This window comes from Lytechinus variegatus, chromosome 18, assembly GCF_018143015.1.
Source record: "Lytechinus variegatus isolate NC3 chromosome 18, Lvar_3.0, whole genome shotgun sequence".
NCBI lineage: Eukaryota > Metazoa > Echinodermata > Echinoidea > Temnopleuroida > Toxopneustidae > Lytechinus > Lytechinus variegatus.
This window is the reverse complement of record NC_054757.1, coordinates 6671939-6694039: the sequence shown is the minus strand read 5'-3', so window position 1 is coordinate 6694039 and position 22101 is coordinate 6671939. Positions and strand designations below refer to the sequence as shown.

Below are 22101 nucleotides of genomic sequence, written 5' to 3'. Positions count from 1 at the left end.
AAAAATTGACTAATCACTAATACTATGTACTGTAGATTTCAAAAATTGGCAACTGGGTAAGTAAATTGTGACAAGGGGCAAGGACAACTTTCCCGTAGGCCATGTACTTTATTATCAGGGATTTGTGGTTTTCTCCTAAGTACCCATTTCCCTGGGGCAGTAATCTGAACATAACCCAGGTAGTATATTGTTTTATGTCCTCATGAAAAAAAAAATTGAAATAAAACTTTTGGGGAAAATGGCATTTTAGCCATAATATGTATTGGAGTACATGGAATAGTAGTCCTTGCCTTACATCACTATAACATCCCATATGCAGCCAATTTGAAGTCTCCATGGGTATAGTGATTACCAATATGCACAACTTTTTAAAAGTCATAACTTTCTTGTTGTTTGTCCAATATTGTTCAACTGTCACCCATCAACTTGTCTGATTTTTCTTTTCCTTATAAAAAAAAGTTTTAATTTGGGTTGGATTCCCCTTTAAGAATATTGGCCATAGGAAATGAAACAAAGCTTTAGATGAAGATATTAAAGTTTGGTTACCCCTCCTGGGGTGCCTGGATACTTGAGTGCACTACGGAAACGACCTCTTGATTTCAAATGTTACTTGTATATTTAATAATATTTAGGTCCCATAAAACAAGGTTAGGGAATAATCATACGCTTTATTTCTACGATTGATTGTACATTGTACTAGTCAGTGGAATCAATTGTAGAGAAATGTTTGATGATCATTGCTAAGTTTTGTGTTACTTGCCACTAATGTTTATTTTTATTTGTAATTCATGTTCAATTAAATACAATTTTGTACTGCAAGACAATATGTTTTTGATGAAATCCATTTACCTATCTATTTATCCATCCATCCTATCTATCCATCAGTCTATCTAGCTAACTATCTATCTAGCTATCTATCTAGCTAGCTAACTATCTATCCATCAGTCTATCTAGCTAACTATCTATCCATCAGTCTATCTAGCTAACTATTTATCCATCCATCCAGTCTATCTATCTAGCTAGCTAGCTAACTATCCATCCATTTCTCAGTCTAGCTATCTAATTATCTATCCATCCATCAGTCTATCTAGCTAACTATCTATCCATCCATCAGTCTATCTAGCTATCTATCCATCCATCAGTCTATCTATCCATCAGTCTATCTAACTATCTCAACATTGTTAGATTGGACCAATTTGCTATAATTCCATGATGAATAAGACACGACTAATTGCTCCATCGTTCATCACCCCCATTGACTTGACTTGGAGGTTAGAACAAGTTCAGTCTATTGTGTCTATTCTAACGTTGTTACAGCACTTCCTTCTTGCACATTGTACTGTGCCTTTTAATAACTTTGCACTGAATATTTCCCAATAAACAAACTCACATGAATGAAGTATATGAACCCTTTACCACCTTTTCTATTAGTCTTCTTTTCAATTATCTTTGCTAAATTGATGTTGGACACTTTCCACAAATCAAAGTCACGTGAATAAAGTAAATCGACTCTTAACCCATGTTTTGTCTCGTTGTCTTTGTCATATTGATGTCAGATTCAAACACAAGTTTTTAATATGAATGAAGGAAATATAGTCAAATTTTAATCCATCACTCAAATTATGTTTGTTGAAAACATTTATCGGTATATTGCCCCTAATTTTTGGTGCATGCTAGATTATAATTATTGTAGTAATTTTGCCATAAGTGGTCAAAAAGGACTGAAGTGAGAGAGAGAGAGAGCATTCAGGGGGTTAGATGAAGTAAGAAGAAGAACAAAATAACAAAGACAGTTGTAGGATGGAGAGAAAGTGAGATAGAATAGGAAAGAGGGTTAAGCTATAGAAGAGGGAAGGGGACCAAAGAACAAAATAACAAAGACAGTTGTAGGATGGAGAGAAAGTGAGAGAGAATAGGAAAGAGGGTTAAGCTATAGAAGAGGGAAGGGGACCGAAGAACAAAATAAAGACAGTTGTAGGATGGAGAGAAAGTGAGAGAGAATAGGAAAGAGGGTTAAGCTATAGAAGAGGGAAGGGGACCGAAGAACAAAATAACAAAGACAGTTGTAGGATGGAGAGAAAGTGATAGAGAATAGGAAAGAGGGTTAAGCTATAGAAGAGGGAAGGGGACCGAAGAACAAAATAAAGACAGTTGTAGGATGGAGAGAAAGTGAGAGAGAATAGGAAAGAGGGTTAAGCTATAGAAGAGGGAAGGGGACCGAAGAACAAAATAAAGACAGTTGTAGGATGGAGAGAAAGTGAGAGAGAATAGGAAAGAGGGTTAAGCTATAGAAGAGGGAAGGGGACCGAAGAACAAAATAACAAAGACAGTTGTAGGATGGAGAGAAAGTGAGAGAGAATAGGAAAGAGGGTTAAGCTATAGAAGAGGGAAGGGGACCGAAGAACAAAATAACAAAGACAGTTGTAGGATGGAGAGAAAGTGAGAGAGAATAGGAAAGAGGGTTAAGCTATAGAAGAGAGAAGGGGACCGATGAACAAAATAACAAAGACAGTTATAGGATGGAGAGAAAGTGAGAGAGAATAGGAAAGAGGGTTAAGCTATAGAAGAGGGAAGGGGACCGAAGAACAAAATAACAAAGACAGTTGTAGGATGGAGAGAAAGTGAGAGAGAATAGGAAAGAGGGTTAAGCTATAGAAGAGGGAAGGGGACCGAAGAATAAAATAACAAAGACAGTTGTAGGATGGAGAGAAAGTGAGAGAGAATAGGAAAGAGGGTTAAGCTATAGAAGAGGGAAGGGGACCGAAGAACAAAATAACAAAGACAGTTGTAGGATGGAGAGAAAGTGAGAGAGAATAGGAAAGAGGGTTAAGCTATAGAAGAGGGAAGGGGACCGATGAACAAAATAACAAAGACAGTTATAGGATGGAGAGAAAGTGAGAGAGAATAGGGAAGAGGGTTAAGCTATAGAAGAGGTAAGGGGACCGAAGAACAAAATAACAAAGACAGTTGTAGGATGGAGAGAAAGTGAGAGAGAATAGGAAAGAGGGTTAAGCTATAGAAGAGGGAAGGGGACCGAAGAACAAAATAACAAAGACAGTTGTAGGATGGAGAGAAAGTGAGAGAGAATAGGAAAGAGGGTTAAGCTATAGAAGAGGGAAGGGGACCGAAGAACAAAATAACCAAGACAGTTGTAGGATGGAGAGAAAGTGAGAGAGAATAGGAAAGAGGGTTAAGCTATAGAAGAGGGAAGGGGACCGAAGAACAAAATAACAAAGACAGTTGTAGGATGGAGAGAAAGTGAGAGAGAATAGGAAAGAGGGTTAAGCTATAGAAGAGGGAAGGGGACCGAAGAACAAAATAACAAAGACAGTTGTAGGATGGAGAGAAAGTGAGAGAGAATAGGAAAGAGGGTTATGCTATAGTAGAGGGAAGGGGAACGAAATGAGTTTTGTTGAGTTGAAGAAGAAAGAGAGGGATCAAGAGATAGATTTTCAAAGTTTAGATAGAGACAAAGGGGAAGGAGGAATATTTGAAGAAAGGAAAAGAATCTAAGTGAAGATAGTCAGAAGCATGGGTAAAGGAAAATGAGAAACAGGAATGCAAAGTTTAAAGAAAGAACAAGCGAAGAAAAGATAAGATTGAAATAGATATTGAAAATGAAAGTGTAATGATAGAGGGTAAGGATAGATAGAGAGAAAGATTAAGTATGGTTGAGAAAGAGAGAGATACAGAGAGCAGGGTTTCGAACGGGCTGAAATCCCTCCCAAAAGGTAGGGGGGACAAGAGACTGGAAAATTTGACATGCCAAAAAAAAAAGAAAACAAAAAGAAAAGGTTATCACCCCAAATTTAAGGTCATTTCGACGAAAATAAATTTGACAAGCAAAAAAAAAGGTTGTCATCCCCAAAGTAAGGTCATCTCGCCCTAAAATACATGTTTTATTTTTATTTCAATTTTGAATGATGTAGTTCTTGACATCAAAAAAGACCACAAATAGTAGGGGCACATTTCATATTGTGCCCCCCCCCTACTATTTTGAGTAGAGGGCCCCCCCCCCCCCCCTGGGATTTCCGCCCATGGTGTTTCGAAAGAATGACGAAGAGAAAACGGAATGTATGAAAGTAAAATGTAATGGAATAGATGGGACAAATCTTACGAGAAAGAAAGTGAGAAAAATAAAGGAGTTCTAAATAATTTATTAATGATAGATGAGACAGTTTAAGGGGAAGTGGAAACAAAGGGATAGAGATGCATGATTAGGCATCGATTAAATGTATATGGGTGATAGATATGAAAAAAGATGTTTATCAATATCCACTATGCCGGCAATACCAATCTCTGAAAAGAAAACACAAACGACGTTTGCTTTCTTGTTATAAAGTGAATTTCCAAATTTTATTGTATAATACCATTCTATAACATTTTTAATTTCAGAAATGTGAAGAGCACGTCAATCATAAATATAAGGTTTACAGTGGTTATTGTTTTTGTTTGAATTGTTGTAATCTATTCGTGTAAGGACAGATATACCATTATCCAATATGATCTTAATTTCACTTTAAATATTATTTGTTGTTTAATGTATGCAAATACATACATACACTGAATGCCTGTCAAAATTCAATTCAAAATATGTTTTCTTTGTCATAAAACATGTGTACCACAAATCTTCTATAATATAAGGATTCTCTACATCAGTTTAGGCGACCAGCTCATTAATTGAAATGATCTTTTTGTATCATCTACAATGTGTATTCAAAGTTTTTTTAATCAAATTATATGAAATTTGGAATGCATGGGTATTAAAGGTCATCTTCATCACCAGTATACAGCACTGATACTATACCATACATGTACAATAATTCAAACATTGTCAGATATTACGTACATCATAATAATATGCAAATTGTATTATATACATTTAAAAAAATAATCATACTTATCATATGTAGTCTTTCATGCATTATCGTGACAATAATTAATTTTACATATTAATATAAGATACATATATATCTATATATATCTAATATATAATGATAATAATGATTTGTTCTCTCCAGTACCATAAAGAACAGCATAAAATTTGAATAGGTAATTCATTTCTTTGCCTTCAATAATTAATTGTTCATGTAGAATACTCACTATGAATTACACATTCCAATAAATACTAAAATATTTTTAAGTCTTTTCGCCCAGACCCATCACATATTCTTCCTCTCTCATTCCTCTTTAACAATTATTCCTCTTTGTCAATTATTAATTAGGGGATCATTTACAAATGGAGCCTATTGGATCATTTTTTTACCGAAATCAAACCTAGTTAACACATTGGATCATCTCAAGATGGAAATAGGTTTATCGGGGGGGGGGGGGTTCCCGTAGATTTAGTGTTTAGGAATTTAGCTGGTGGTGCTTAGTTCAAATTGTTTATTTTTCATTGATGTCCTTTTTTCGTATTTTATTTTCATAATTATACTTTTAGGGCCTCAAACAAAAGCACAGGACGTTTTAAGAGGTCCTGGCTCATTTATATGTACATGTATCTGTATTTTCTTTGTATTTTTTATTGTATTATTTGCCAAATGAATTGAATTAAAATGAAATTACCATTGCGCTTAGGATTGATCCTTGATTTTTTTATTCAGTCTCGAATCGATTTCAGCATTTTAATAAATCGCCCCTAACATGCCAAACATTGATGTACCCGGTAGGATTTTATTATATTCCTATTGGCAGGTATTGCGTTCTCAGGCAAGCACAAAATAACATAATCCTATTAAACACAAAACCTCAAATGGAAATGACTTCAATTTTAAATATACCTCAACATAGGCATCGGAAGCGGGGGGACAGGGGACGGGAGGGGGTCCTGTTCCCCTAAATTTGAGGGGGATGGACCCCCTAAAAACATTTCTGCGTCCCCCCTAAATTCATCATGTAGAACCCCCCACCCCCCAAAAAAAAAAAAAATAAATGAAAATATAATAAATTATGGTCCACCCTTAAATTTGTGTTGATGAACTTTTTTTTGCTAGTCCAATTTTTTACCTGTGTCCATGCAAAAATTTCAGGTGGACCCCCCCCTTTTTTTTTGGGGGGGCTTCCGCCGCCAATGTAACTCAATGATCTACTCACCATATTCACATTCAATTATAATACACACTCAATTACAAGTAATTTTCTTCTTACTCCCTGAAACAAACTATAAGGTGATAAGTTCTTTTCATTTGCTGTCCCTGCGCAGCTCTTTGCCAATTAATAAAAGTGTTTCAATGTTCATTTTTTGCATGTGTATCATGGGTTGCGGAACTGGGGGGGGGGGGGGCGATTTGTCAGTAATCGTGTAAAAAAAAATACCGAATTTACTATAAATTTTTATTTGATTTGCACGTTCACCCCCCCCCCCCTTCCCATACATGATACGAATCTGATTTTGAAATATATGCTATATCATCATAATAGTAGTATGACAGTGAGACCACGTGTGTGGTAGGTCAAAGATTCCGACGCTCATGTGTTAACGGGTTGAACTTTATTGCTACAGAAGGCCCCACAGAAAGTATGTTTGATGAGGAAGAGGAGAAGGAGGATGAGCTCGGAGATGGTGACGACAGAGAAACCGATGTACAGACCAAGGAGACCACCGACAGCACCAAGGAATGATCCAAACTGATTAGAAGAGGAGAAAAATACGTAACGGTTTGGTTTAAAACAGAAGTATGATTCTTTCATTTTACAATTTTCGGAATTTAACAAACTTCTCCTAGCAAATACTAGAATTCAAAAGATCAATCAACTAGTCGGTCTATCAGTGAATGATTCAATCAACCAATCAATCAATTAACCTATTAATCAATTAATTATTCAACCAGGCAATCAGTATTCAATCAATAAACCAACCAAGTCATCAACCAATCAATCAACCAATCAATCAATCAACCAACCAATCAATTAATTAACCAACCAACCAATCAATCAATTAACTAACCAATCAACCAACCAACCAATCAATCAACCAATCAATCAACCAATCATCCAAACAATCAATCAACCAACCAATCAATCAATCAACCAATCATCCAAACAATCAATCAACCAATCAATCAACCAATCACTTAATTAATCAAACAATCATCCAAACAATCAATCAACCAATCATCCAATCAATCAACCAATCAATCAATCAATCATCCAAACAATCAATCAATCAACCAATCAATCAACCAATCATCCAAACAATCAATCAATCAACCAACCAATCAATCAACCAACCAATCAACAAATCAATCAACCAATCAATTAATTAAACAATTAATCAACCAAAAAATCAATCCATTAATCAACCAACCATAAATCAATCAATCAACCAACCAATTAATCAATCAATCATTCAATCAGCCTACTAATCAATCAACCAATCAATTAATCAATCCACCAATCAAGCAAGCAATCAATTAATCAACTAACCAATCAACCAACCAATCAATCATTCAATCAATCAATCAATCAACCAACAAATCAATCCATCAATTAATCAACCATCAATCAACAAATTAATCAATCAATCATTCAATCCATCAACCAATCAATCAACCAACCAACCAACCATCAATCAAACAATCATCCAATCAATAAATAAAATATCAAAATCAAGCAATCAACCAACTAATTGATAGTTATTGAAACTGTCAGTTTACCAACCAATCAATTAATTAATTAATCAATAAACCAATCAATCAGTCAACCTCTGGCGTAGATTCCGAGCAGTAAATAAATTCTTATTCGGGAGGGAGTGGGAGACATCTATTATGAACCACTCTTCCTCTTGTACAAATGTGTTTTCTCTTACAATAAATCTCTATCAACATTAGATTATTTAACATGAAGATGGCGCTATTCAAAATAGACATAAATTTCAAAATAAGTAATGATTGATTGGAGAGGAATAGTATTTTTCTCCATTTTGAGTGGCGCTTTATATAAATCTACATTAGTGCATTTGTAGAAGGACAATCAGTTTCTAATAGAAAACGAGGAACTATCTGAGGTATGCTGATAGCAGGAACAAAAGAATTAAACCGGAATATTATGGTTTTCATGGCGGTAATCGAGCAAACTCGATCGGTCATTGAGACAGACAATAAATGTTCTCATTCATCATAACTTCAGTGAGTCTTTCTATTATAATTTTGTTAACAAACCTTCACTGTTTTCGTTTCTTTTTCAGAGTTTAACTTTCAGTAAGGAAGTCTACATGCGTAAATCGTGTACAAAATAGAAAAAAAGAAACTATTATGAATGAATAATTCTTGATAGTTTTGCTTACCGTATATGCGGGAATCTCTTCTATTGACTGGAAATTCAACTCTTCAAAGTAGATTCGGACACGGGCTAGGTTTTTCCTGTATTCAAAGTGATGAAAAGAGATGAGTAGAATGTCGGAAAACATTGACGTTGGGGCGCGAATTTTCTTTTATGATACTAAAAATTTCCTCTGAACAAAAATGAACATTACAATAGCCTTTGAAGAATATTGATATTAAATTTCCAAATCCCTTCATCTTATATTCATATATGGCTGCAAAATACTGGATGGATATAGCACAATATGTATTGACAATCAAATTCTCCTAATAACACGATGTTGTCTTTATTTTTAACCTGGAAGTAGCAGGGACTCTTTCCCTTTTTCAATGTTTTAAAGTATAGTTTGTATATTCCTTTAGTATTCCTGACCATATCTGGTTGTTCGAGTTAAAATATTTCATACAAAACATGGATTTCAGTATTCATGATCCATTCATTTACTTGGTGGTATTGGATGGGATAGAACATTACAAATGATTGCAACTCATAATTTGATAAGCAACGAACTGTTGATTTAATTGGATACAATTTTGACACTCCTCAGAGCCGTGTGGTCCAGTGGTTAGAGCATTGGTTGTGAGTTCGAATCCCAACTCTGCCATTGTCTCCACGTTGATAAAAAGGCCCAAGAGTAATATAAGGTCAACCACTATGACTGATTAACCTAAACGTAAAATGTTTCCTAGGTAATTGATTATATACCCGTTCGGCGTTTACCAGCAAAATGGTGTCCTGCCGAGTTCCCACGAAAGTTACCATAAACAGAAACAGATATATAAATGTACCTTGTAGATTCTACATTCTGGAGAATACGTGCCGCAATATCGTTCTTCTCGGCTACCCTCGTGTAAAGATGTTCCTACGTAGATGATGAAGACACAAAAAAATGTCAAATATGTGCTTAATGAAGTGTACTAATTAACTAATCGAATGACAGAGTGGTGGTGGTGGTGGGGGCACTCAATTTTGCACCACCCCTCGATGTGTAGATATAGATCTTATATATATATATATATATATATATATATATATATATATATTATCATATACATTTATTACATATATATATCATATATATATATATATATATATATATTATATATTTATTATATATATATTGTTATATATCATTGTATATATATATATATATGTATTGTACTCTAAATAAAAAAATCTCTCTTAACAAAATTACATTCCTATAATGAAAACAGTAATAACAATTCATTCATATTTTTAGGAAACACAGAATCGTTTTTTCAGCTATGAAAAAATACATTCCTAAAGTCAGAGCATTGTAGACAAATTTAATTAACTAATCTGCAAATAAAAAAAAATAATTAAACAAAATATATATAGAGAGAGAGGGGGAGATCGACAGAGAGAGAGAGAGTAAAAACGCTGTTTAAAATTAACCTTACAGTAGGCAGTTTAAACAACCATGCTACCATGCTTGATTTATCGAGAATTCAATATTAAAGATCAAAGTTTGTTGTTTGAGATTCTAAACACTTGTTTTAAATGTTTGAACAACTACTGTAAGGTTCATGTAGTAAACGGCGTTGTATAAAAGATTAAACAACATTTTTACTAAATATATGTAAAGACGGATGAAAGTATATAAATTAATGATTCCATACCTCGTATCTTTCAGATGGCCAGAGTGACGTAGATGTTGAGGTAAGGTAGTTCATTTCCCTGCGTAGATAAAGCAACATGAAAATAGACTCAGCAAACGGAAACTCAATGTCAATCACAAAAGGGATAAAAGTTGAAGGGGGTATATAAATAAATACAAATATGATGAATTTACACAGCAAAAACTGTCGCGTTAACCGGTGTACATAGAGGACCACACCAGTTATTTTACACCGGTGTTAAATTGGTGGTGTTAGTTTTACACCCGTAGGTGTTATTGCAACACCTTTGGTTGTTACATTTACACTCTTTGGTGTTATGTTCAATCTGTAGGGTGTAATTTTAACACCTCAGGGTGTGGTCCTCTATTAACACCAATTGGTGTTAGTTTTAACACAATAGTTCTTACAGTATAAAAAAATAATGCACTGGAGTGAATGGGACACTTGAGCAGAGACGATATCATAACTTGTTTGTTTCCTCGTATGCCAAGTTCAATTTATTATATCAGCTCATTTGATAAGGCTGGTTTCCGTCACCATTAATGCATGAAGAAAGAGCACAGTAAACATAGGGAAAATACGATGTTAACAAGAAAAATACAATGTAAACAAACGTTTTTGACACTTTGTTTCATCCTCAAAAATTATTTCCAATCAGAGGAAATTAGAGAGTATTGATTTAGATATAGATGCATAAATAAAAATGAAGGCCATGTAATAAAACAAAAACAAAACTATATTCGTACTACGTAATTTAAATAAAGTTGAGATTAAATATCATGCAGTGGAAATAATGGCTTACATGCAGGCATTGGGACAGTAACAATCCAACTTTCCCTCATCATTCAAAGACTGTATCAGTTGACGACAACGCTCTGTAAACAGACAAAATAACCAACAAGAAAATCAAATAAGAATAAATCATTTTATATAAATTGTAGTTTGCATATCAGGGATATGAATTTCATGTTTGACTCTCACATGAATGATTTTTTTTTAAAGATTTCCTAAAAAAAGAAACCCCATAGTTTCCACACTGTTAGAAAAAATAAAAGAAGTTCCTGCAGCAGAGTCTCGAGAACACCTGTAATCTTACCGAATTGCGTAATAATCATTCTGTAAATTCATAAAACAAGAATTTTTCTGCAATTTAACAGAACAGGTCTGTTTAAAAAAGGGGAAAAGGGTGTTTTATTCAAGGAAATTTGTAAGATTCCATACTTCAAATACAAATTTCCTGTAAGATTAAGCAATTTGGTAAGATTAAATGGTGTTCTCGAGACTCTGCTGCAGGAACTTCTTCTATTTTTTCTAACAGTGCAGCCGGTATTACTTATCACATTTATCAAACGTTATTTTGTTTTGTTGATTTGCTAGGGCCTATACACACGCTAAAACATGTTTACCCAATATCGGGTAAATTGGGAACATGCATGTTACTGTTGCGCTGAAATTTACCCTTAAACCATGCAATTTGCCCAATATGGGAGAAGAAATTGCACAGCAAACATCCATGTTCCCTTTCTACTCAATTCTGGGCAAAGTTTGACTCCAATTTTTTAGAGTGCCCTTTTCATAAAAGAGTGCAAATTAGGGAGGAAATAATATGCTAATTTTGACTCGGTCGCTTGACTCGTTCGTAAACTTAAGGAAATCGTGCAATGATCATATTATACAGTCCCTCAAAATTATAGACTCATCGGCCCGTATTCTAAAGCCGGGTTTAATTCAAACTCAGGTTTAAAGTTGTAGTTTAAGTATGGGAAGCCAATTGTTACATAAATCACTAACGGTACAGATATCATATTTCGGCTCATTTGGCTCTCAAATCATTCATAATTGTCTAGGAAGTATAAATAGATGATTGTCTTCACCATCGATGAATCAGGAAAGAGCACAGTGAACATAAGAAACATACAACTTAATTTTTTTTATACTTTTGGCTTGCCATACTTAAACCACATTTTCAAACCTGACTTCAGAATACGGGTCATTGTCGATGTTGTCAATGGCACATTCTCTGTGTAAAGACAAAGTCCAACCCCCCCCCCCCCTTCACCCAAAAATAAATAAATGAATGATAAAGAAATTCAGAATAAAAATGAAATAATAATAATGAAAATAAATAAAATAGAAGGCAAAATAGAAAAAATGAAGATAAAAAAACGGGAGTCCGTCGTCGGTAGCGAGGGGGGGGGGGCAAAAATTGGCGAGCGAAAGGAGTCAAATATTGTCAGATCCCCTCAGTAATCTGACTCGCCTCGCTCACTCGACTTCGGACTCTAACGGTATCAAGTCCCTGTGAGACTAGATCAGGGCCGTCGCCAGGGGGGGGGTGCGGAGGGTGCGAACGCATCCCCCTTCAGAACCAAAAATAAAAAATAAAAAAAAATAAAACAAAAAAACAAAAAACAAAACAAAACAAAAACAAAACCGGAGGGGGGGGTAGGGATACTTGAAGGCTCTTTTGAAAAAAAAACGTTGTTTTTTGTGTTTTTTTTCATAAAAAGCACCCCCCTAGAAAAAAGCTGGTGACGGCCCTGTAGTTGAGATGTTCTTTAAACTTACGTTGGGTGGAATTGAAGAAACTGCACTGGATGAGATCGTCTTCGACGATGTCATTGACGCAGCCACACCTTTCGTACATCTCATCCAAGAGACATTGTCGCTTGCACGCGAGGGTGGAGTAGGAGTAGCCGTTCGCGGGTTGGTAAGGAGTCTCGGATCCATCCTCTGTGCAGTTACCGTACTTTCCTCCTTGTCTGCTGAGGAGATTCTACGGGGATACAGGAGAAGGAGGGAGGAAAGTGATGTTAGCGATGGTACGTGGTGGTGGTGGAGTTGATGATGAGGTAAAGGATCATGATCATATCAAGACGACGATGAGGTGGTGATGATGATGATGGTGACATTCAATGTCATCATCGTCATTGTCATCGTCATTGTCATAATCATCGTCATCGTTATCACCTCATCATCATCATCATCATCATCTGATGATGATGATGATGAGATGATGATGATGATGATGATACTGATGATGGTGGTGATGATGATAATAATGATGAGATGATAATGATGACGATAATTTTGATGATGATGATGATGATGATGATGATGATGATGATGGTGATGATGATAATGATGATGTCAAGACGATGATGTTGATGATGATGATGAGATGAAAATGATGACCATAATTTTGATGATGATGATTATGATGAATGATGATGATGATGATGACGATGATGATGGTGGTGATGGTAATCATGATTATCATGATGATGGTGATGATGATAATATAGACGAGGAAGATCATTGTGCTGATGAAGAATACGATGCGATGATGACGATGGTGGTGGTAATAAAATTATGTTGCTCATAAGCCTCGTAAAAAGAGGACACTAAAACTTTAGAACGGAAAATAATGAAAGAAGTAACTTAAATCGTTGAAAAGCATGAAAAGAAAGGGTCTGGTCGTAGAACTTAGTACCCCTTTTTCATTGAAGAGAAAATACGTGGCACTGAGGTAATATCCCCCCCCCATGGAAATACCATATCATCACATATAATGGCCTTAATACTTATGATAACACATTCATGAAACATTTTATCTTCGAATCTCCCTAATTAGACTTTCAAAATCACCATTACCAATTATTTTCTGTGTTACCCACCTGGCGGATACCAATGGATGTTGCCCTCCCTGTAGGAGCAGTGATACCATCGTCCTCTGGTAGAGGGAACACGGCAGGGTCATGGATGGCTACCCGAACCCCTGATTCCTGGGAAAAGATACCAACATACTCCGGCTGCTCGATAAAAAGAGTCAAGTGAAGACCTGCAGAACAGAAAAAAAAATGTTTCCACGTTCATAAATGAAAAATAAATAAATTCCTTCACAAAATAATGACGGAAGAGAGCTTGAAATTATTCTATTCAAGCATTGAATGTGCTCCTATTTCGAACCTCTTTTCTAATTTTTAGTTATTCAATGACAAAAGATAGACATTTTAATGATATTCTTAATTCTTCATGCCTAATTATCCACAATTATTATCGTGAGTCATCTAATTTTAGATTTATTCATTTTCCGTTCACAAAGCACAACACAATCAAAGTAACAATACATAGTCAAATTTAAAGTACAACATCAATCGGAATAATGCATAAGAATTAGAAGGTATAAACAATGAGAACTAATGCGTAACTATTGTTACGTATAACTGGTATAGATACTTCATATAGCTACATGTGCATTAATATTCATTCACGCTCATTATTTAATTTACGAATTTCCATTTATGATACCTCTTTAATTTCTCTCACCTTCTTTGTTTTTTTTTTTTTTTTTTTTTTTTTTGCCCTTGTGTCTGTATCTGTTCCCTAAAAACTCACCAGTCTTCATCCATCTCCACCATGCCTCCCTCCTCTCGCTCTCCCTCACCTTCCCGCCGTCCATCCCTGCCTCCCTCCCTCTCCCTCTCTCTCATCCCGCATTCTCTCTGCCATCCTTTCCCTTCCCTATTTACCATATGCAGATCCCGATTTGGTGGTCTCAATTATTGTTGTATTGTCTCTGCCGTGATTGTAGGTGAAACAGTTTCCGTACACTCTGTTTTGGAACATTTCGAAGTCGCTGTGTAGGTACGGAAAAAAATTGATAACAGTGTAAGAATATGATGATAATTCACAATGTAAATACTACTACCCCTTTGAAGAAGAAGGAGAAGAAGAAGAAGAAGACGAAGGGAAAGAAAAAGAATAAGTGAAAGAAAAAGAAGAAGAAAAAGAAGAAGAAGAAGGAAAAGAAGAAGAAAAAGAAGGAGGAGGAGCCGAGGAGAATGATAATATTAAAATGGTTGAACTTCATGAGGAATTACATCTCAGTCAATCAAAGCGCAGTTATTCATACTTTCCAGCTACACCAACGAAATCTCCTACGCATCGATCAAATGGCTTCACATTGGGTTGTCGCGTCGGGCCAAGCAATCACGAAGCCCGACCATTCAAGAAAAGGACCCCCAAACTTCCCAAATGGTCGGGTAAACTTGGGACTTGAACCCACACCCCCCCCCCCCCCCGAGACGTCGGGTCCAATTTATCCGACCATTCAAGAATGTGCACCCTAAATTCACGAAGAGTTGGCCGGGCACATGCAGTTCACCCTTTTTTTATCAAAATTTATCGAGTCATCGGGTATACCAGTCAGTCGGCAAGCCCCTGTTTTAATGAGCAAGATTCATCCAAGTCCACTCGTGGCTGAATTCATGTCCCTGCATACGCGCGATTGGCCGACCCAACGCGACGACCCGATGTGACGATACAAGCTGGTCAAATCTATTACATTATTTCGATTGACATCATCGTCTGTCGGTTTCGAGTTGGTTTTCTAGGTACGACTGGACAGTAAAAGCTTAAAATTCTTTGTCGATATAAAGGCATTAGGCAGAATTATTGAACGTTTACACAAAATCAAGAGCATTTATAAACTAAATGATAATAAAAACAAATGAATGAATGAAGTAAAAAGATAGTGGGAAGAAAAGAGAAAAAAGGGAACGAAGGGAGGGAGGAGGGAGGAAGAAGGAAGGAAGGAAGGGAGGGAGGAAGGAAGGAAGGAAGGAAAAGAAAAAAAACAGAAAGAATTAGAAAGTGAATGCCTGAATGAATGAATTGATTGATAAATTAATTAATTAATTAGTCAATTAATTAATTGATTAACTATTCATTAATAAACTAATTGATTAATTAACTAATTATGAAGAAAAGAAATAGAGATAACAAAATGAACTCACGTGTAATTACAATTCCTCTTATCGAAAGTACACTGGAGAATGAAATCCTCGGGCTGATGACCAAGTTCCTCCAGTTCTTCTTTGGTCGGGTTGGCTACATCAATGATGTCACTGAAATCCTCACTTCTGGAGTTATCATAGAACCCCTGCCAATCACTCTCACCCTGCACCAAATCGGCCCAATCGTAGTAATCATCAAACTCGAACTGGAAACTGCCGAACAGTTCGCTGCCCCAACTGTCCCAGTCGTCGAACCAGTAATTCCAGTAGGAGCTGGAGTAGTAGCCACCACCACCCCATCCCCAGGAGGAGCTTGTCCCCCATGTATAGGAAGAACTCCATCCGCCTCCCCAACTGCTGCTTGTGGTCCACCAACTCGAGGACCCTCCTGCACGTGCCACGCGTTTCCCGTGGATGAGCTGCCGTGCGCCCTTGAACTCGAGGTTCGGTTCGATGTCGAAGTCCTCCTCAGCCATGTCGGGGACCATCTCGAAGTCCTCGAAGAGGTTATCGTAGGGCAGGGCCCGCTTCTTCCGCCCAGGGCCAAAGCTGGAGCTGTAACTGGATCCGTATCCTCCCCAGGTATAGCCGGACGAGTACCAAGTATTCCAGAAGTCGGAAGAGAAATCGAACCACCATGAGTAGGCGTTGTCTCCGTCGTCCTGGAAGCCTCCGTCGATTTCTACCAGCCCTGGAGACACCAAAAGAAAAACAAAATGATAAGACACCTGGGGGGCATTTCATGAAAGGACTTGTCGGATGTTTTATCCGACAAGTCCCATTTTATCCGACAGTTACCATAGGAACAGTGCCTCTCAGCCAATCAAAATCATGAAAAGATGTCAGATCTGACAACTTGTTGGATGAAAATATTGATGAAACGCTCCCCTGAACAAAATGGTTGTCTGCATGCTGTCGGACCCTTGAGAATCTACACTCCACAGTTATCTGAAAGCGTGTACGCATATTATTGATTGCAATAAAGATCAAAGAAAAGCCTCGTTTAATTTTCGGTTATAGCGATGCTTACACTTGATTGTATGATTGGCATTTAATGAATAATGATGTAACCATTCTAAAATCGTATTTTCAAGCTCCTTTTTTAGTTTAAATTTGCAAGTTTGTCTTGTCTACACTCTAAACATCATTATATGACACGAGATATTAATGCAAATTTCGATCACGTTACAACATCCAAGGAGGTAAAAAGAAACCTCCATGCCACATCCCTTCAAGCAAAGGTAAAGTAACATGAATACGTCAAGGTTCGTCGTATCAGAATTTTTCCATCATTATAGTAATTGTTGTATTACATTATACCGATAAATATTTTAATTTCCAATCTAATTTCTTCATCAAAACCACTTTTAATTAATCTGACCCATCTATCACATATTATTTTGGTAGACTGATAATATCAAACTACTCCCACAGTCTGCCCCCTCCCCCTCTTTACATGCCCTTCTTCCCCATGTCCTACGACCTCAGAAATCCACCCTAAATGACTTAATTTTCATAACCAAAATAAGCAAACTTAGATGGCATGTCGAGTAAGCAAAGGCTACCCTAAGTTGCTGGAAAGCAATCCCCTTTTTCAAAATAAGTCGAAGCCGACGTCGACGGCTTGGTGCCTGATACGGGACCATGCCATCGCCATTTCTGGACGACGGGCGCGTAGTTGCAGGTCATGTGGATAGTGACCTACCGGACACATATTTGATGACGATGAAAATACATATACAACCCAGTAATATGAAAGCGGATCGATGGAGCGGTTTTATGTGCACAAATTATCACGATAATCGAAAATTATGTTTTTATTTGTCAGGGGGTCGTTTCATTCGTACGCAGGAAAAAAGTTGTGGTACCCATTGATAAATATTTACAATGATTTATTTCATATATTTTTGTCATCTTGTTTTATCACAAAGCTTGTTGAATGACATGTGCCTTTTGCGAGGTTGAAAGATTAATCAATTAAATCAATCCAATTGCACCATACGGCCCTTCAATCCAATCAATCGATTAAAGCAAATATATAATGAGTCACCAGATTAACAATGTTGGCATATACACTCAGATTAATCTAAAAGTTTCCCGAACTTTGGAACCGCGGCTCTTCCTCGGCCCAAGGACCATTGTTGTTAGGTCCATATGCTTCTCCTGAAAGAAAAAAAAACTTCTAAAGCAAGATCAGGTACTCCCAACTCCCTGGCAACATCTATCAGTAACCACTTGCCATTATAGCATCCCCATTCTCTACGATTGATGTGATTTGATCAACAGAATGGTAAGTGCCTTTTTTCTTAGGTTTTGTAGCCTTGATTTTTAATTATTAACGTTATTCAAATTTTTATGCCAACTATTTATCACTAAATCTGGTGTTCTTAAATTCGTTCGTGTTTTTAATTCTTTTTATCATCAATCTGAACTTTGAAAAGAATCCCTATTCTGCATTAAAGCTATGACAATGTTCCTTTTCTTTTGGATGTTTAACAGGCGAGATTGGATACTGTCCGTGTCAGACTTGCTCCATTTTTCGTCTTCGCCGTCGCGTATGTCGTCGCTTCCCCGCCGCCGTCGATAATCGCCATCCTTCTTAAATGCCTGCCTATAGCCTGCCTCTGTGGGTTTGTAATCACCGACACCCTGAGCCCCGTCCGACATAGCAACTTAAGCTACAGATATAATATCGTCATCATCGCCGGACTCGTGCTCTCAGGCATCGGCGATGCAGCTTTGGTTTACGTCGACGACCACGATTTATTTGTCATCGGGCTCCTGTTCTTCGCTCTGGCCCATCTTTCCTACATCATAGCCTTCGGATGGAGACCTGTCAGCGTCAAGACCCTCTTCATATGCTTCACCTTAATGTGCATAGGATACAGCACGGTCTATCAAGGACTTGTCAAGCATAATCTGGCGTCCCTCGGGGGTCTATACTCGGTCCTATTGATGCTCATGGGATGGAGAGCACTTGCAGGAGCTCGGTTAACCGACAACCGTTGGAGGTTGACTAAAATGGCAGCACCTGTTGGAGCTATCTTCTTCTGCATATCCGATTTTGTTCTCGCAATGAACCGATTCTACACGCCAATTCCCTCTTCCCAGGTGCTGGTTATGTCAACATACTACGCAGGACAGTTAGGCATTGCTTTGTCAGTTCTTGATCGAGATTTTCAGACGTAAAACGCACTAATGCGATATTCACAACGATTTTCCATACTGCTTTGTGTGACGAGGCCACGTAGGAGCTTTATTTTAATTGGAGGGTATTGGGGCAACTTCCATTAACGAGTGGGTACCATGCGCGACCATGGGGTCTCGAAAAGCACCCTAAACAAGTATTTTCCATATTCTGGGAATGCACCTCTTAACAAGTATTGGCGTGTGAAACCCTACCTTTAACAAGTATTGGAAACAAAACGATACCTTTGGCAAGTATTCCCTGAAATTGACCCCTAAAAAGTACAGCGATGTTTTAATTGTTATATGGCACGGACGTCGGTTTTAGTACGACCCCACCCCCACACCTCGAGCAAGTGGGACTCGAAGCACGTAGACATATACTATAGTGTTGACTGTTGGGGGCAAAAAGTACATCCTTTATTTTTTAGTCTTGTTACCCTCACAAATATTACCCTAAACACGTAGCTTTCCTAGCGAAATTTCATTATTGTAGTGTTTTTGACACCCTTATTGCGTTACGTACGTAACGTGCCCAATCTTGAAAAAGACATCCCTTTTACGTGTTTTTTTTTTGGTCACGCATGGTATCCACTCGTCAATGTAAGTGCCCCCCCCCCCCCCGGTGTTGACCTACAGGTGCACTCATTTTTTATCAATCGAATAATATATTTCATTCCGCAGATCTCTTTTTTTAAACATTTTTTTTGTTTTTTGTTATCAGGGGGGTGGGTTCGCTAAGTGAAAAGTCTTGGGGTGATTCCCAATCCTCTGTGGTCGGTGCCTCTCCTGATGACAGCTGTCGGGGGAAAGTACATATCACAATATCTTGATAATGTTAATCTATCCTTTTGTTTTAACCTTAAAATGTTTAATTACTGATTAAATGAAAAGGGTTGCTTTCCATTATATACAATGGCCAATGCGTGTGGTTGAAAGCAGTCCTGGGAAAATAGTTTTACGATGTAACGCACTGTTAATGAGTTGAGGCAATTTCTCTATCTGAAATATGTAGACCTATAGTAATTTCTCTCCTATAAATTTTCATTTTTTGTTGATATATTGTTTACATAATGGATATTGTGTTATCTTTTATTTGGTATGCTTTGAATGTTAAGGGAGCTGGGCTTGTACAAGGTCTGTTGACATTACTTACGCAGTTCCTCTTGTCATTTTTGTCTTTGCTTCTGAATGCTTTATTACGTTTTGTAATTGTACTTTTTTAATCGAGAATGAAAAAAAAAGTAACCTCAATTGAACATGAATGTTATTTTTTTGTCTAAAATAATACAATCGATACTACAATGACGAGAGATTCGTCATGGTTTAGGGGCAAGGAGTGGGCGTACCGAGTATAAACGTGAGAAGCGGTGAGAAAAGAAACAAAGGTAAACATTCCGTCTGCAAATCATCATGTGCTCTTTGGGCCACTTGGCCGTGTTTGCTGTTGCTATCATTTTTATCGAGTAGGCCTAGTATCGTGTAAAGTTTATACTATTGAATGGTTACCTCTGATCTGATCCGGGAGCAATTCATTGTCATATGATTTCTTTTAAACTTGGACCGCACACGTGAGTCTCACATCAGTTATGGTAAGTTAGTTTTCATAATTCGTTTTAACTAGATTCAATTTCATATGTTATATGTTTGTCACCAATTTAGAAGAATGAAAGACAAAATAAAAGTAATACGTATGCTGTATTGTTAATTTATTTATTTGGTTACAATTCGTAGGCCTGCAGTACTTTATAAGTAAAGGCATTCTTAACTGCTTATGAGATAAAGGGGTCGATATTAGAGTATATAAATATGTAGTACGGAGAAAAATGGTAATCAAACTAACATGAATCTTTTCCCCCGTGTACGATCACAAATCAGTAGCAAACAAGCACAAAAATGTATTTCTTACACTATTGATGGTCACGAACAAAATGTTATCTTCAGATAACATTGACTCCAAAGTGTTTACATTGACTAAAAAAAAATTAATACCAAAACATTTTGTTTTGATTCCTCCAGGAATGCTATGCTTGAAATAGACTGAACTTTCAATAGTATTCATACCCTGTTCTAACTTTGATCGTTAGGGGTATATGGTTGGAAGTTCATGTCAAATTTATATGACAATTCTTTGAAAAACTCATCATGTAGTGTTGCACCGGGCTTTAAACAGTCATGTCAAAATGATTATCCTTGTATTCCTTGTTCTCTGTCCGTTTTTATTTTATTCAGGCAAATTACGGTCGCAGTGTTCTAACTTACACCATACTTTCCGCTATCTATGTCGTTTTCCGACCTGAACCATCATGGGTCGCCATCATCTTCAAAACCCTCCCAATCGTATGTCTCGGTTTGCTTGTCGTTGATACCATCCGCCACGCCACGCACCAACCCAAAACGCAGTACGACGTTTCCATTCTTATCGGGTTGATACTATCTGGCTTCGGAGACGCTTTCCTTGTCTATAACTACGACCCCAATTTCTTCATCCTCGGCCTTCTCCACTTTGCCATGGCCCATGCCAGCTACATCATTGCGTTCGGCCTGAGACCTTTCAACGCCAAGCTCTTCGCAGTTTCCGCAATCTGCGGATGCGGCGTATACAGCGTTCTTAGTTCCGGCTTTGCAAGGCATAACCTAACCGGCCTCGGTATCCTCTACACGACCCTGATCATGTCAATGTGTTGGAGGGCCCTCGCACGACCTCCACCCCCTGGTAATCAAGAAACGTGGACCTGGTCTGCAGTTGGTGCCATCTTGTTTTTCATCTCAGATTTTGTTTTAGGGATTAATAAGTTCCGTGCGCCAGTGCCGTATGCCAATACAATCATCATGGTGACTTACTATGCAGGGCAGCTCGGAATTGCTCTCTCCGTGTTCGGGCGTGGCAAACAATTGCGAAATGATTAAGTGCACTTTTAGGCTTACGAAGATATATCAGAAGGAGGAACAGACACAGGGAGTGCTTTTGATCATGTGAACATTCTAATACTTCAATTGAAGAACTCAGACAAGGCCTATGATAAGAATTTCACAGCCGTCAGCACATAATACGAATTTGGTAGCATCTTGCGTGCAATTATAGAATGTTAAAATGGTTACTCATAAGATCAAAAGCTTTAGCCTCTGTTCCATCGGATGTTCCGCTGAAC

At 37.3% G+C, this 22101-nt stretch overlaps 2 protein-coding genes across 3 annotated transcripts in view; one reads left to right on the top strand and one right to left on the bottom strand.

Moving 5' to 3' along the window:
- Window positions 1-6325: 6325 nt before the first annotated feature.
- Window positions 6326-22101, bottom strand: part of LOC121431758 (amiloride-sensitive sodium channel subunit alpha-like) — a 30720-nt gene continuing 14944 nt past the window's right edge. For both annotated transcript variants that reach the window (XM_041629455.1, XM_041629454.1), the window contains exons 4-12: window positions 15764-16454; window positions 14498-14604; window positions 13643-13806; window positions 12534-12741; window positions 10768-10840; window positions 9966-10023; window positions 9114-9187; window positions 8288-8363; window positions 6326-6630 (exon numbers count right to left, since the gene is read on the bottom strand). In XM_041629455.1, coding sequence (XP_041485389.1) covers window positions 6472-6630; window positions 8288-8363; window positions 9114-9187; window positions 9966-10023; window positions 10768-10840; window positions 12534-12741; window positions 13643-13806; window positions 14498-14604; window positions 15764-16454 — 1610 coding nt within the window. In that variant the 3' untranslated portion in view covers window positions 6326-6471. The remainder of the gene's footprint in view (window positions 6631-8287; window positions 8364-9113; window positions 9188-9965; window positions 10024-10767; window positions 10841-12533; window positions 12742-13642; window positions 13807-14497; window positions 14605-15763; window positions 16455-22101) is intronic.
- LOC121431759 (lysoplasmalogenase-like protein TMEM86A) lies at window positions 17884-19134 on the top strand. The gene is made up of 2 exons (XM_041629456.1): window positions 17884-18053; window positions 18263-19134. Exons 1-2 carry the CDS (start codon window positions 18051-18053, stop codon window positions 18950-18952), a joined length of 693 nt encoding a protein of 230 aa, XP_041485390.1. The 5' UTR covers window positions 17884-18050; the 3' UTR covers window positions 18953-19134.